Source organism: Gavia stellata, chromosome 3 (genome assembly GCF_030936135.1).
Source record: "Gavia stellata isolate bGavSte3 chromosome 3, bGavSte3.hap2, whole genome shotgun sequence".
Taxonomy (NCBI): domain Eukaryota; kingdom Metazoa; phylum Chordata; class Aves; order Gaviiformes; family Gaviidae; genus Gavia; species Gavia stellata.
The window spans coordinates 29,950,778-29,966,160 of NC_082596.1; the positions used below are offsets into that span (position 1 = coordinate 29,950,778).

The 15,383-nt window shown below is 39.5% G+C and overlaps 2 protein-coding genes across 2 annotated transcripts in view; one reads left to right on the forward strand and one right to left on the reverse strand.

The window, feature by feature from the left end:
* CNGB3 (cyclic nucleotide gated channel subunit beta 3) overlaps positions 1-8,801 on the forward strand; it is a 69,278-nt gene extending 60,477 nt beyond the window's left edge. The window contains exons 16-18 of the mRNA XM_059815616.1: positions 3,440-3,586; positions 7,208-7,388; positions 8,562-8,801. Of these exons, the coding sequence (XP_059671599.1) occupies positions 3,440-3,586; positions 7,208-7,388; positions 8,562-8,801 (568 nt within the window). The remainder of the gene's footprint in view (positions 1-3,439; positions 3,587-7,207; positions 7,389-8,561) is intronic.
* Positions 8,802-11,925: 3,124 nt separating this feature from the next.
* Positions 11,926-15,383, reverse strand: part of CPNE3 (copine 3) — a 33,275-nt gene continuing 29,817 nt past the window's right edge. The window contains exon 16 of the mRNA XM_059815618.1: positions 11,926-14,995. Coding sequence (XP_059671601.1) covers positions 14,885-14,995 — 111 coding nt within the window. The 3' untranslated portion in view covers positions 11,926-14,884. The remainder of the gene's footprint in view (positions 14,996-15,383) is intronic.

A 15,383-nucleotide genomic window follows, 5' to 3' on the forward strand; every position in this document is an offset into this window, starting at 1 on the left:
AGCCTCAAAACAAAATGCCGTATTGTTACTTATGTGGAAAGGCTGAGAATGCACTGGTTTTCAGTAAGGGCTGAATAATGAAAAGATAAAAGAAAAAGCTACAGCAGCCCAGATATGTAACATGCACATAGTTTTCAATTATATATGAGTCTTCTACTTGGAGTGAGGACTTTATTTTAACGGAGAAATGATAATAATTGGTTTTAAAACAAGGAAGGGATTTTCAAACTTTTGATCTAATACAGGTCAGCACTTGTTTCCACGTGAGAACTACACAACAGCCTTTAAAGCTTCATTTCCCAGTACGTGTTACTCTTCACATAATTGCCAATATGGCCAGTAAAACCCTCAGCAATGCTATAACCCTGCACTTCTAGTCTTGTTTTATTCATCATTGACCTACTGCAGCAGCATACCAGTGCAGACACACGTAATTTGCATATAAATGACAGGCTGTGGATAAACTGGAGGAGAAAATACACAGCAACTGGCAGACATCTCCAAAATTGAAGAAAAGCAAAGACATGAAGCACTAAGTGTATTGGTAGAGATTTATCCTCTTCCTTGTGGTGAAGTGTTAGAAAATAATGAGTTTGTATAGCGCCTCTCTGTAAGTTTTGTCAGGGTCTTCTGAATACTGTATAGCAGAAGAAAATAAAAAAAAAAATATTTAGTGGATGAAATATTGCTTCATTTAGCACATCCAAGTTTTCCCCTCAGTATTCATAGAATGGTTATCACCTGATATCAGACTGATTTCCTTCTGACTTCTGATTGAAGATTTGTTTAGAGAAATATGTCAGCTTCATTCCAAGTGGTTTAACTACGTGATTTATAAGACACTTGCTATTTAATTTCACTCTGTTCAAAATACATGTAAATGATGTTTAAAAAGTCTCTGAGGGCAAAGGAGTTAAAGAAAACAAAAAATGTTTATTTCAAAAAATTTCCCTGAATCATACTAGAAGGCCAATGCAAGACTAATGTCAAACAAGTCCTTTTCCAATTTCATCCTTGAAAATTATTACAGAAACAGATTAAGTAATGGAAGTTGCCCTCCAGTTAACATCTTATCCTCATTACTACTTTCCTGTATAGATAATATCACTTTGGGAAGCAAAATAATCTCAGAATCAGAGGCAAACAGATTGCTGCCTTAATGAGAGCCTGTCTGCACAGACAATTGAGAAAGAGAGAAATTCAACTATAACACAACACTTCACTTCATTAGCCCAGAGAAATTTATACTTTAAGCCAGACGTCCTCATTCATCCATTTACTGTTATTTCACTAGAACAATTTCCTATCAGAAAATATTTCTCCATTATACGTAAATTTTTGAGAGGAAGATCTCTAAATGTTTGGTCTCAGCTTCAGATTTTCAGCTGTTTTGTAACTTTAACTTTTATTTAAAAAAAAAATCAAAACTAAAGGGAGTATTTAGCCTTGTGAAAGATTACATTTTCCACTTTGCCCAGGATTTCCCACAAAGTGGCAGCTGCTGCTTCTCAATGAGCTCTGCCCTTTGGTGTTTGACATCCTGCTCAGAAGCAAGATCCAGACCTCTTTGCCTTTCCTGACTTACCAGTTATCTCCATAAGCACATAGGTGCCGAGCTGAGCCACCAGAACCCTGCACGTTCAGCTGATACACATGCCATTCCGTGGATCAATTTGCTAATTTCAATGAACAGCAGCTTCCTACAGAGATCAGCTATTAAAAAAAAAAAATAGATAAGCTGAGTCATCACTCTGACAACTTTATACCTCTAAATTAAATTTGCTAGCATAAGAATTCAAAAGTTATCATCTCATACTAATATTATAGCATTTCAAGCTGACAACTGGAGTAAAAAATGTAAGGTAAAAAGTGCAAATTTCTCTATTAATATAGATATTACATTATCAAGAACCATTGCAAGGCAAATGTAGTAATTTTTTAAAATTTGGTCTATCATGTAACTCTTAGCACACTAGCCAAAACAGATTCAGTGATGAAGTCCGTGACGCTCGCTGTCCTTAGCCAAAGATAATTCTGCTTGAGCAAGGACTGCCTTACTTGTAAAATTCACCTCACACCATCACCATAATGAAAAAGTTGATCTCTTTAGTCCTAGTCTGCCTCGATAAAATGAGTTTTCTGTTAGGAAAGCCTGAAAATGATTGTTCAATGACTTGTTGAGAAGTGATTCATGAGAACTCAAAAGCTGTTTGCAATTTTCTTTAGCTGCTTTTCTTATTGTGCAAATAGTTTTATTCTATCTGAGGAATTGTACAGAATTGTTTAAAAAGAAGACGATATACTGCATTTTCAGCTTGAGTTCATATATTGATTGCTATCTTGGGTTGCAGAAAAACACCGTGTGTGTGTAAAAATAGCCTTGTACACACAGTTGCAGAGGTCTCATACTATCCTTTAAAAATCAAATATAATATATTATCTTTATGATCTGTTATTTATAAATATGTTCTATAAATATATTTATTATTAAAACCAATATTTATATATACTTGATTAATATTTTGGATAAGTATTAATTCATGTTTTATGGGATCCAGACTATCCTTTATTAATAACTTTTAAATTTAGAGATTACTAAATAGTCTCTAAAAATATAAACTCACTGGTAAATATTTCAGGGACAAATTTTAGGGTAGATGTCCTTGAATACAGTGATAAAGGAATTTTAGAAATAAAAGCAAAATGCAACTTCTTTTGCTTGACATCACAGCTGAGAAGTGAAGTCTCTTCATTTAATTTGCTTAATGCAAGATGAACAATTTAATTTTCATTTGTACAACATCTAATTTTTATGTGGATATCCTTCCTATGGCCAGCTGCTGCTTGCTAAACTGGCCTAATGCCTTACTTTCAAAACAAAATAGCCGCCACCTTCTGGCTGACACATTTGTAACTGTCAGCTTGAAAGACCTTCCTAATCCGTATCATTCAGCTTGCCAACATTCAAACGTGAGATGTGGTATGTGAGAAAACTGAAAAACAAAGTCCCACCAAAGTTATTCACTCAAGAAAATTAAAATTCTTGGAGAATCATTCTTTCATTGTAAATAACTCTTCCAATAATACAGACTTGTGCTGCTCTACTTCTGATGTAAATCATTGAGGAAATGCCAAGTTCACATCAAGACTAAAGCAAATGCAGTCCTTGCAGTGGGTGTCACTTGGGAGAAATGTCTCTACCTAGCAAGACTTTTCACAGTCCTTAGCATCTACACATGCCTGACCAGTAGTGACAATTTGCCTTCCTGAGGCAAGAAGATATTTCTAATCCCACTGCAAAGGGACTTTACAGAACATCAGATAGAACAGTTGGGTTCATAAGTGAGCTTTACGATGATTTTAATGGAGAACCACCAGCAAAGAGATTCCTCACTAGGGCAATTAACAATGTGACTGATGATGTTTGTTTTCATTCCAGCCTATTAGCTGCAGGTGGAGGAAATAGAAGGACTGCCAACGTGGTGGCTCATGGTTTTGCCAACCTTTTCATTCTGGACAAGAAAACACTCAATGAAATCTTGGTGCACTATCCCGACTCAGAAAAACTTCTCATGAAGAAAGCAAAGTATGTCCTAATAACAGTTTTTAAATCACATTATTTAGCTGCAGAATGGACAGTTGTGGCTTCTAGACAGATTTGCATTCCTTTCTTGGAAGAGTAACAGATGTAAACACATTTGTGTTTAGAGGTCAGATATGCCTGGTAGTATCTAGTGGAAGTCATGCTCTTGGCAAGGCTTCCAAGGGTTGTGGAAATGTGTAAGTAGAATGAAGTCCTGAATGTAGTTGCCTTCTCTGTTGTATTTAAGGTAACAAAACAAACAGGAGATACAGATGCACATCAGGACTCCTTACACAGTCCAGAAAGAAACTGCAGGACAGATGTCAGTTAAGGAGTATGTTTTCAAAGATGTAACCGAACACTTGCAATTAATTCTACAGAGATAGGCTTCAATGCATCCACAGACTTGCATGCATTTCCAAAACCTTAAGCAGTAGTTAGGAATGGATTTAAAGTAAGACCCAACAAGATGGAAGTACACAGCTTAGAGGGGCATGCATTTTGTTCAAAAAGATTCTGAAATGGGATTTCAAACCCAAACTGCTTTGGGTTTGAAACTGCTTTGGGTAGCTTGCTAGGATCACCATTTCCCCAGCTTTGAAAGAGCAAAATATTGTCAGATTTTGCCATAAAATTATGACAAAATGAGTACCTTGCTACCTTGTAAAAGGTCCAAATACATGAAACAGTTTGTCATTATTAGTATACTTCAGCACTCTTACTGTTCTCAGCTGTTGCCTTGCATTGCTACCAAAGGTTGGAAGGTTGCTCCCAGACTTGAAATTCCACCAGAAAAGACTAAACATAGCACAGGAGTGACATTTTGTTTAGGGAAATGCTAGCAGATGGTTGCACTCAGCATGTTTCAACAGCGCTGGCTGTCAAACAGCAGTATCTGAGAATCATCACGTCCCTGAGGAACAAGGAACCTAGATACAGAATGGGCTGATTGCCCAATTTTCAAAACCAGCATCAACAGGCAGAAAGGTGGAACAAATCCACTGACTGATGGTCCCCAGCATTTATCCTTCCTGACTTTTCTCAAGCTTCTTTCTGAACTGTTGTACGTCCATCATTACTTGTTATTCCTGTCTCTCTGTCCCACACTACCTTCTGCTTTCTTGCCCACTCTAATTATATCCTGCCAAGCCATTAAATTCTGCTTCCTCCGGTTAGCCTCCAGATTGGTGGAAAATTATCATCCATCCTTCGTACCTGCACTCTCATTTGGGCCCAAAGCCCTCTCTAGGTATCAGCCTAGATACAGGATATCCTGTTTAATTTTAAAGATACGGAGTACCTGCCACGTGCTGGAGGCCATGTATTCTGCTCACCTGTCTAGGCATCCACTAATTCTTCCAAAACTCCTGTGCTCTATGTATGGTCAGCTATGTCTGTAGAAAAACCAGGCACCAACAGGGAATTTGTGCACTGTTTTGATAAAGATTGCAGTTATGTTCAATTTTGGAATCAAGTTATTAGTTGCTCTTCCCTGGCAGGTTTACATTAGAGTTCTCATTGGCCATCCCACACCTTTAAAGGGCTCCTTGAAACAAACTAAATGGAGTTATACAAACAAGAAATTTGTTCTATTATCATCCACCTTATGGTCACTGTATGGTCTTTGCATAATAAACCCATGCAAGTTGCTGAAGCGTACTTTTTAATTTCATGAAAATAAAACTTAAAAAAAGTAAAACCTTCACTTCTGAAATTTCCAAAGTACAAGACACCGGAGAAAATTATAGTATTATGGCATTTACTGTATAGTCCCTATTCATAAAAAGCCTTAAGTCAAGGCTTTCGCAAGGTTAGAAAAGTTGCCTTGAAAATTATACAGTAACCTAATAGAAATTGAAAGCATGGGAACCCTCTGCTTTTCACTGGTTCCATCTATCCTGGAACTATCATCTAATCTTTACTCTTGTCGTTCATTATCACTTCTTGTCATTACGGTTGCAAAACAGTACAGCTATGAAAGGGTGTAAAAATCTAGTCTGCCACATGATTGGCAGTAATTTTTATACCCTCAGGGTACCTTCTTCTACTGAAGAAGACCAAAAATAAGTACCACTGTCTAACCTGACTTATGAGAGATGAGCTATGCTGAGTTAGTTTGGTAAACTATTACTTCCACAAGCATCAGATGGACTCCAAATTGAGCACTAAATGCTCTGAATTTGCATCCAGAAGGCCAGGTAAGAGACGTCCACCTCAGGTATGAGGCATCTGTCCCCTCTCCACAATACTTTGCACCTTATAGAACTCTCATCTGCTTTGCAATACCTTAATTTGAGCCTGCACTTGTTTATTCTCCAGGATATAGGTAAGCAATTGGCTGCTCATGGCTTGGACAGAGGTAGTCTTTGCTGGGTAAAAAACTGGCTGGATGGCCGGGCCCAAAGAGCCGTGGTGAACACAGTTAAACCCAGTTGGCAGCCGGTCATGAGCGGTGTTCCCCAGGGCTCAGTACTGAGGCCAGTTCTTTTTAATATCTTTATCAATGATCTGGATGAGGGGATCGAGTGCACCCTCAGTAAGTTTGCAGATGACACCAAGTTGGGTGGGTGTGTTGATCTGTTCGAGGGTAGGAAGGCTCTGCAGAGGGATCTGGACAGGCTGGATCGATGGGCTGAGGCCAATTGTATAAGCTTCCACAAGGACAAGTGCCGGGTCCTGAACTTGGGTCACAACCACCCCATGCAACGCTACAGGCTTGGGGATGAGGGGCTGGAAAGCTGCCCTGCAGAAAAGGACCTGGGGGGCTTGATTGACAGCTGGCTGAAGATGAGCCAGCAGTGTGCCCAGGTGGCCAAGAAGGCCAATGGCATCCTGGCTTGCATCAGAAACAGTGTGGCCAGCAGGACTAGGGAGGTGATCGTGCCCCGATACTTGGCACTGGTGAGGCCGCACCTCAAATACTGTGTTCAGTTTTGGTCCCCTCACTACAAGAAGGACATTGAGGTGCTGGAACATGTCCAGAGAAGGGCAACAAAACTAGTGAAGGGTCTAGAGCACGTGTCTTATGAGGAGCAGCTGAAGGAACTGGGGTTGCTTGGTCTGGAGAAGAGGCTGAGGGGAGACCTTCTCGCTCTCTACAATTACCTGAAAGGAGGTTGTAGTGAGGTGGGTGTTGGTCTCTTCTCCCAAGTGACAAGTGATAGGACAAGAGGAAATGGCCTCAAGTTGCACCAAGGGAGGTTTAGATTGGGTGTTAGGAAAAATTTCTTCACTGAAAGGGCTATCAATTGCTGGAACAGGCTGCCCAGGGACATGGTTCAGTCACTATCCCTGGAGGTATTTAAAAGAGTGTAGATGTGGTGCTTAGGGACATGGTTTAGTGGTGGACTTGGCAGCCTTAGGTTTACAGTTGTACTCTGTGATGATTCCTAAATGATTCCATGATTCTAACTCCAAATTAGAACAGTAGCCTCCAACTCTACCAGAGCCTAGGGTGCAACCCTTACCCTTTCCAGCTTTGCTTTTGCCACTGGATCTGGGACAAGAAAAAACTCGCTGGAGAAGTTGCCAGATCTTCATCCATGAATGTGACATTTTAGCTTTGCAGGAACTTTGCTCGGTTTCACAGCACTCCTGCATGTTCTTGTTCCTTCCTGTCTCCAGGGTGCTGCTGAAGGAGAAGGGAAAACCTGCTCCAGGACCACCAGTGCAACAAACACGGGGCTTGGCCAGTCTGTTTGGGCAGAAGCAGGAAACTCCAAAGTTGTTTAAAGCTATGTTTGGAGGCAAAAGAAAAGAAGGTCTTGCTAGGCTGCTGCAGCTGAAGAGAGAACAAAACATTCAGGTAATGCCACAGAAAATAGAGTAGAAAATTCCAGGTGCTGAAGAGGGAAACAGGAAAGACACTGGGAGGGCCTGGGCAAACAGAGTAGATGAAAATGTAGCCTTACTGCAATCAACAGCAAAAGCTCCCAGTAGCCGAGATATAATCACTGTACCTAATCTCTGTAAACACTAATTCTAAAATTTGGCTCAAGTCTTCCTGGACCTGGACTCTATGCAGAGTAGAGAAAACAAAAGTAAAGAAAAAGCAAGGAAAAAGGCAAGCAAACAAAAATCCTCAAAGAAAGTAAGGATAAAATAGATTTTACAAAGACCCTAAGGGCATCTGATCTTCTAATTTTATGTAAACAACAGTAAATACAGAAATATCCTAGCACAGTAATCTGATGCAGCTGACTCAAGCACACGGTGGACTTTCCAATTCAAAGCCAGATCTTTGGTTGTCACAAATCCTGAAGACAAAATTTAAAGTTTAGCCCACACAGCTGAAACTGATTAAATCTCTAATACACTGCGCTTATGAGAAAACTGTTATTTTAGCTGACTAAAAATAATTCCCACATTATACTCTGTTCTGAGAAATGTTAATGTTAGTAAGAACCTGCTCAGTTCTACATATTTAGCCAAAGGTGGCAGAATTCTTTTCGCTCTTTACAGCTGAACTGGCAGTGTTTTTATTCAAGTTAAATAAAGAACTTTGCTTACACAAATGACTACAACACTATGATTGGAACAGAAATATTGGTCAGTTTAATGTGTATTATTTGTGAACTTAAATAGCAAATAGGCTTGGCCAAGGAACTGGGGCACTGGGCGATATGTCAAGATTTACGTAACACTTTTTCTTTCAATACTAATCTAAGTATAGAAAGGAAGGCAAGACTGAAGGAAGGGTTGTGTGCCCCAAAATGTGCCTGTTTCATCCTGCTGCATTAGTAAGAAGCAGATACTATCACTATCCACAAGCTTTTCCTAGGTTTTATGTTGACATTCTGATTCTGAAATTGCATTTTTCATTTAGAAACTGATTTTCAGTATCTAAATACAAATTTACATACCTTGCATACCATTAATCACAGTATCCATGCTGCACCTTTCCATTGCATATACAGAATAGAACTACTTCCTGAATTTCTTCTGCAGCATTGGAAAACAGTTAACTTTTTGTTTCTAGGAAACTCAAGCTGAAGCAGAGAATAAGCCTGAACAAGAGAAGAAACCTGTGGAGCCTGCTGCCTCATCTGCACCCCCTGCACAAAAAGAAGAGCAGAATGCAGACACTAAGCCTAAACCACCTGCAGTTATGCACAGAGGAACCAGTAATGAGTCTCTGATCATTAGTATGTCTCCATCCCCCAAAGCAGGAGAAGGAGAGATCCTTAAAGTTGAAGTCAAAGAGAAAAGAAAGAAATAGATGGTGCTTTGGGCTGTGGCCCCATCTGTTGTCTTACTGAATTCAGAGGGCTAACGTGACTTTGCTTTTGGGTAGAAAAGATGAAAAGTAGAGACTATTCAAGAGAAAAATCTACCCCAGCTTCTCTTCTTCTTTCCCTCCTCTCTTGAGACAACTGGGCAAATTATTTATATACTTACCTCTTAACCTTAAGCTTGAAGAGAGAACTTCTCATGTAATAGGAATTAGAGCTCAGATTGTATTTCAGGACCACTTGTTTCTTGTTTGATCCATGCTCTCCCTTATCTCTTACTCTGTCTTGTTCCTGCTTCTCCTCTTCCCTCTCCTGTTTATCCTCGCTTTCTTATTGCTGTTCCTGTTGCTCAGTTTGCTCTTAATTTTTGTATGTGTTCTTTTCTATTTTCTTTTCTGGTTCCCCATAGTTATCTTTTTTCTTGTTACTGGCCTACTGTTGCTGAGGTTACTTATGTTTCTTTCAATTCTTCTCTCTCCTCCCCTTATACTTGTCATCAGTGACCTGCTTTTGTGACCAGCGTGGCTCAGTGCAGATAGCTGTGATGCTTTGTGTTGGGATGTTTTAGCTTGGGGCAGAAGGCTAGAAAACAAAACCATTGTCAAAAGGTAAAAATCACAAAATACACAATGGGGAAGCAGATGGCAAAATTATTGCCAGCCTTTTGAAAGCATGAGCATTGGCTCCAGTGGTCTTTGACTCTGGTGAATAAAGATGGCAAAGACTTAGATATTCCCCCTCACCCCAGGGGTGACCTTTAACTTTGGGCTGCTGATTTACACATTTGACCTTCTCAAGGGGTTGGGCATTAATAACGCTCTCTGAAGAGCAAGCAGTTGATACTGGACAACTTCTTGAAGAATCTTGGTATCTAAACTAGCCACTTCAGAAATAAAGGCTATCTTACAAAAAGCAGGATTTACACTTCCTGGCTCTGTGGTGCATAGCTTCAACCAATGCTCCAATTGTTCACCTCCATCACAAACCTCAATTGATGGTGCCAAGTGAGCCCTGTGCACTACCGGGGCTGAGCTACATCATACCTGTGAACTGAAGTAAACCCTTTACCAGCGCCACAGCTGAGAGGGATACAGCTGTCTAACAAGGAGCTCCCACACTGTCAGCCTTCTGCACTGACTCATCACAGAACGGGATGCAGTATTAAACAAAAGGCTGAAGCTGTGTTTTAAGCTTAATTATCACTTTTTTCTCTTCCACGGGTTTGCATCTCCTCTTTCTCCCTGTCCGCTTTCAAACCCCACTGGATAAACAGTTTTGGGAACTAAAATCGTTACGCAGAGGCCAAGCCAAGAAATCATAAGGGCAGGCTTCACAGCCCTCAGCTGACCAGCCAAGCAAGGAAGGCACCATGCCAAAATTAAACATTCACTTTGCATGCTATATATGATCCTGTGGGCTATGCATTCCATAGGCCTGTTCTTTAAAGCCTCTGAACTTCTCTAATCACAGGCAAAGCTGGCAGCCCAACCAGAATCAGTGGGAGCTTTGCCTGAGTAAAAGCTGGATGACTGAATTCCATATGTTGTATATTCCACATATCCTCTGACATGACCAAAACCTAAATCTCTCTCAAAAAAGAAAGTTCTGTCGCATTAGCAGTGAGGTCAAGGTTCAACTGCTACGTGGGAAGAACCATCTTTATTTGTATGTTACTTGTTATTTGATATGTAAGAAAAATAGATGTCACAACAGAGGTAGAAAATTGTAAGATGCATCATAAAGAATTATTCATCTATTGCACATCCAGGAACGTCTCAATACAATCTCAAAATTAGAAATATTGCAGAACTGCTTCACAAATGAGGCCTTCTGTGGATAATAATGATCTATGAATTCATTACAATACATGGTTCTCACATGGGTTTTTTTGAGAGAAATTTGTCAGAACACTACAGAGGGGGGAAAAAAACCACAGACACCCTTATTTTAACTTTTTTATATTGAGTGAAGCTCTCTGTCATTGCAAAAGATCCAACGCCCTTCTGCCTACACAAACGATACCAGGTAACTTCAAACATTTTCGCTGTTGGCCTATTTAAGTTTGTCAATCACACACTGACATGTATTACAAAGTAAGGGCTGAGACTGCAGCAGCAAGCATTACACTGCATCAACAGAGCATCCCATGAGTTGCTGCTTTGCTACAGCTCTTAACAGCTCAGGATGGCAGGAAAGCCTGTCAGTTGTGTCTGCAAAATTACCAAATTATGCACAGCTCTTGAGTTCCTTAGACCCAAAACGAAAGAGAAGAAATGTCAGTGTTTGCAGAAGACCATGGCCACACAAAAGTAACATCCATCCGGTTTTCTCTGACATCCTACTTTTGCATTGTTGGAGTATTCTTCCCCTCCCAGAATTCCTCCATTGTTAGGGGTGAGCAGGGGCAGGAAGGGTCCAAGAATCCAAGTTGCAACTATTTATAGGGTTTTCACCAGAAGGAATGACGCAAGAAAGATCAAGATGTAAGATGTATTGGTTCCTTTTAGAAACCAATTCTATCCTGTGGATTCCTGACTGGTGGAGAAGTTGAGTGAATTACTCTAAAGCACTTCGAAGATGCAAATTCCAGTATCAAAGCTCATTAAGGTTCTGTATGGCATCACACTCCACTGCAACACTATGTCTCTAGTATCTCTCAGTTTCCCAATAAAGCATCTCAGACTTGACTACACTTGAATGTAAAGAAACTGAAGTGTGAAGTAGGACAATGTATTTGAAAACTCAAAATAACCAAACTTAAAACGTAGATGCTGTTCTGAAAAAAGTTTTGGAAAACCTGATATAATTGTATGAAACAGCATGCATGGGAGAACTAACGTGGCAAAGACAACGAAACAGTCACTGCCAAAACCACCCAATTTCAGAGTATCTTCTTGCTAAAAGACAGTATGAGATGCTTTATGAAATATACACTGCACATTTATAACCACTGAGTGAAAAGGCATTTTTTCCTCTAATCTGATAATACTTGCTATAAATCTGAGCTGGTCAGCCTGTGGAATAGTCATCATAGGAACTGAAAAAGCAGCATTTATCATTTCATCAGAAATGCTGAATACAAAAGCACAACAGTAGAATAGTATACTGAAATTATATTTTTAATGCATAGACATTGTAAATCAGTTATCTTCATCAGAACTGAAATACACAGGAAAGTAAAAAATTCTGGTTACAGGTTATTTCTCTGCTGTACATATGTATATATTATGACCATTAAATGGCAAAAAGCATCCGATTATGAAGACTGCTATACATCATTTTTATCACAAGGTGGTGCAAGTCACCTACAAGCACATTCGCTTTACAAAACTTTGACAATATTTTGCTTTGCCACTCTCAAGCTAATAAGGCATTTTTGACATGTAAAAATAAACAAACAAAAAAAAGGCAAAACAACAAAATAACTCCCCTCCCACTTGACTCACCGTCTGCTGCATTCCTTGACTCAGAATATTGCTTCAGCCTAACTTGGAAGTTTCCAAATTTTCCAACAGGCTGTTAGCTCTACTCCTCTAAGAGAAGTTATACCGGAAAAATGGTTCTTGCTGCTGTCAGGTCTGAAACACTTTTCTTTTACACAGAATAGTGCACATTGAGAAGGTGTCATTGATACACTATTTAATTCCCTAAGCTTGAGGAACACAGAGGCACTTTTCCAACACGAGATAATGAATTCTCTACTGTAGAAACTCAGAATTTATGTATACAGACAAAACAAAAGGGTTTATGTATTTTATATGCAGCACATATTTAGTATAATAATACCTACTAACATACTTAAATGCATTTAAATGCACTTCCATGGCAACTTAAAACAGAATTGGCAACACAACTCAGATGCAGCATTACATTTTTGGCAGACAGCTCAGAGGAACTTCAGCAGTATCCTGTACTCCTATCAGTAGTACTTGTCCACGCCAGTGAATCTAAACAAAGCATTAATACAGCATCCAGTTACCTCTGTACATGGAGCATGTAGCTGTGAAACAGTTTACTGTTCCAAAATCATACAGTATCAATTTGTAGCAGTGTGATTTAGGTTGATTATAACTACTTCCTTGATCTTAATATTTTGTGTTGCATATCTGGCATGACACTTCATTATAATTTTATATATAAAGTAGTAACACATTTGCACTACACTGATAAAAAGATGACTGTAGATTTTTATATAAATGAACACATGAATTAGATTTCAAAAAAGAAAGAGCTTGGCTTAATAGGAAACAAAATCTCTTCCTTAGTATTCCACTACTGAAACTGTTTGGGACCCGCTTCCACCAAGGAAAATGGAGTGGAGAATAACATATTGATCCATGACTGATAACTAGTCAACTGTCTAAAAAACATTTGGTATGTTTTACAGGATGTGTAAGACAATCTCAATACATATATCTTTTATCTGTCAATGTTAATGTGAATTCAGATTTCTGACAGGATTATACATGTATGGAAAAAAATAAAAATAAACCACACAGAGGACCTCCAGCAACTAAAAAAAAGTCATATACAAAGTCACATACACTATGACCTGGTGCAATCTTGAGTGCCCAAATATGCTAAATTTAGTGTTAGTCCATTCTGTTCTTACATGTTACAGCTAGACCATCCAAAATCAGATCAGTTAGATGTCTAACCCTAAACCACTTCAAATGTGAAACTGCAAAATTAATGTTCAAGATGGGCATTTTGGAAGTGATAAATGAGACCTTTACATCCACTTACAGGATGTGTGTACTTACACACACTGACAGGATCAGAAGAGATCCTCAGCAAGCAGTGTGCAACTGGGAGACAAGAAAGCTTCATCTGTCCACTAAGCAACCACAACATGATTTACACTTGCTGTAAATGGTGAAGAGAAAACTCAAGCCATGAAAATAAACCAGAAATTGTTTGCCCTAGAGAAACGCAATATGATTACAGGATTAGAGCTTAGAGACTTTCCCTTCCCTACTGGGAGGGAAGAGGGAAGATCGGGGTTTTTTGCAGGCACTTTTCATTAGTGAGCTCATGAAAAAGAAGCATGATTCAAAATATGACAAAACCAATATAAATTAGGTAGCACTTTCAAGAACTGTCTTTGCTTGAAAATATCGAGTTATAAATCAGAAAAAACTTTTTAACTGAAAAGGGAATTCCCTTTAAAGATCAATAGTCATGACTGTTTTACAGAAAAAAACCCAAACAAAACAAAACCCCAACCAAAATAAAATCTCGAGTTCCCATTTTCCAGCACAGTACACATTGCAACACATCTTACAGCCTTTACAATAGTAGCCTCGAAGGCCAATAGTATTCTTCTGAGATGTCAGAGGTTTACCTTGATTCACCCTAGTTATTCCTGTACTACTTTAAAAGACTGCAAACTATAAAAGAATGTATACTTTAATGACTTGTTTGGCTCATGTTCACACAGCCTTGAATCCCAGGCATTGGCCAAAGGCACTGAAGCGGCATATGTGAAGTAGCCATGCAAGGAGGGCCTTTACATTCTGTTCTGACACTCATCTAGTTATGAAACTCCTGTGACAACATTTTGTTATGGTGGCTTAATAGACACAGAAGCCTGAAGTATTCCAAATTTGTTGAAGCACATACAAACTCTTATCTGCTTGGTGGGGATATACCCTCTTTCTCATTTCAGACTGGTTTTATGATCACTGAGAAACTGCAGTCCTCCATGCTGATCCCCACAAAAGTAACTGAACACTCCCACTGGCCGTATTTATCAAACAGGCAGCTGTTCCACTTCCAGCCGTTCTCCCCCTTCTCTCTGCATATTCAACCTCTTTTTTTCCACTCTTACTTTTTATAATAAAACGCACCCATGTAAGCCCTATCTCTCAAATCAACATCAAATATTAACAAAATTACAATTTTGGCCCTTAAAAGGCACACTTGGCAAAGTGATTTGCAGGCAAAAGCTAGCAGACGTTACCATACAGAGGTGTGTGTATACCTGTATACAGAAGTATCTTTAGAACCAAAGTCTGTAGATACAGCAAGTAAAGCAAGCACAAAGTCTCAGCTCCCCTGCTCAGCCCATTCACTTTGCAGCAGGATTCTTAGGAGGCTGCAGTTTGTAGGTGCTGAAGTAGTTCACCACTTGCTGAGGGACTTCTGCCAGGACACACTGCGCCAGAGCTTCTTTGGGAGACTTATAAAAAAAGAACACCAAGTTTCAGTTTCCACCAACTGTTAAAGGAGATCCCAAGATGGGGTAATAAGTACCTCCTCTACTAGGCGAATTTAAAGTCTGACATTTTACAGAGGACTTTACACAGCACCCTTGTGGAACAGATGGAAGCTTCCCTGACATCCTTACCTTCTCGTTCCCATTACCAGGAAGCAGCTGGCTGCCTTGTTGCACTGACTTAATAGGAGCTGGGTGCACAAAGGGCTGCCATGTCTGAAGATACCTTTTGTCATATGAAATACACACACAGAGCGCAGATGTCAAACTTCAGCCATGTGAACACACTTCCACTGTTTGCTTAAGATGACCCTACAGGAGCTTGTCTAATCATCTGCAACCTTTTGCACCA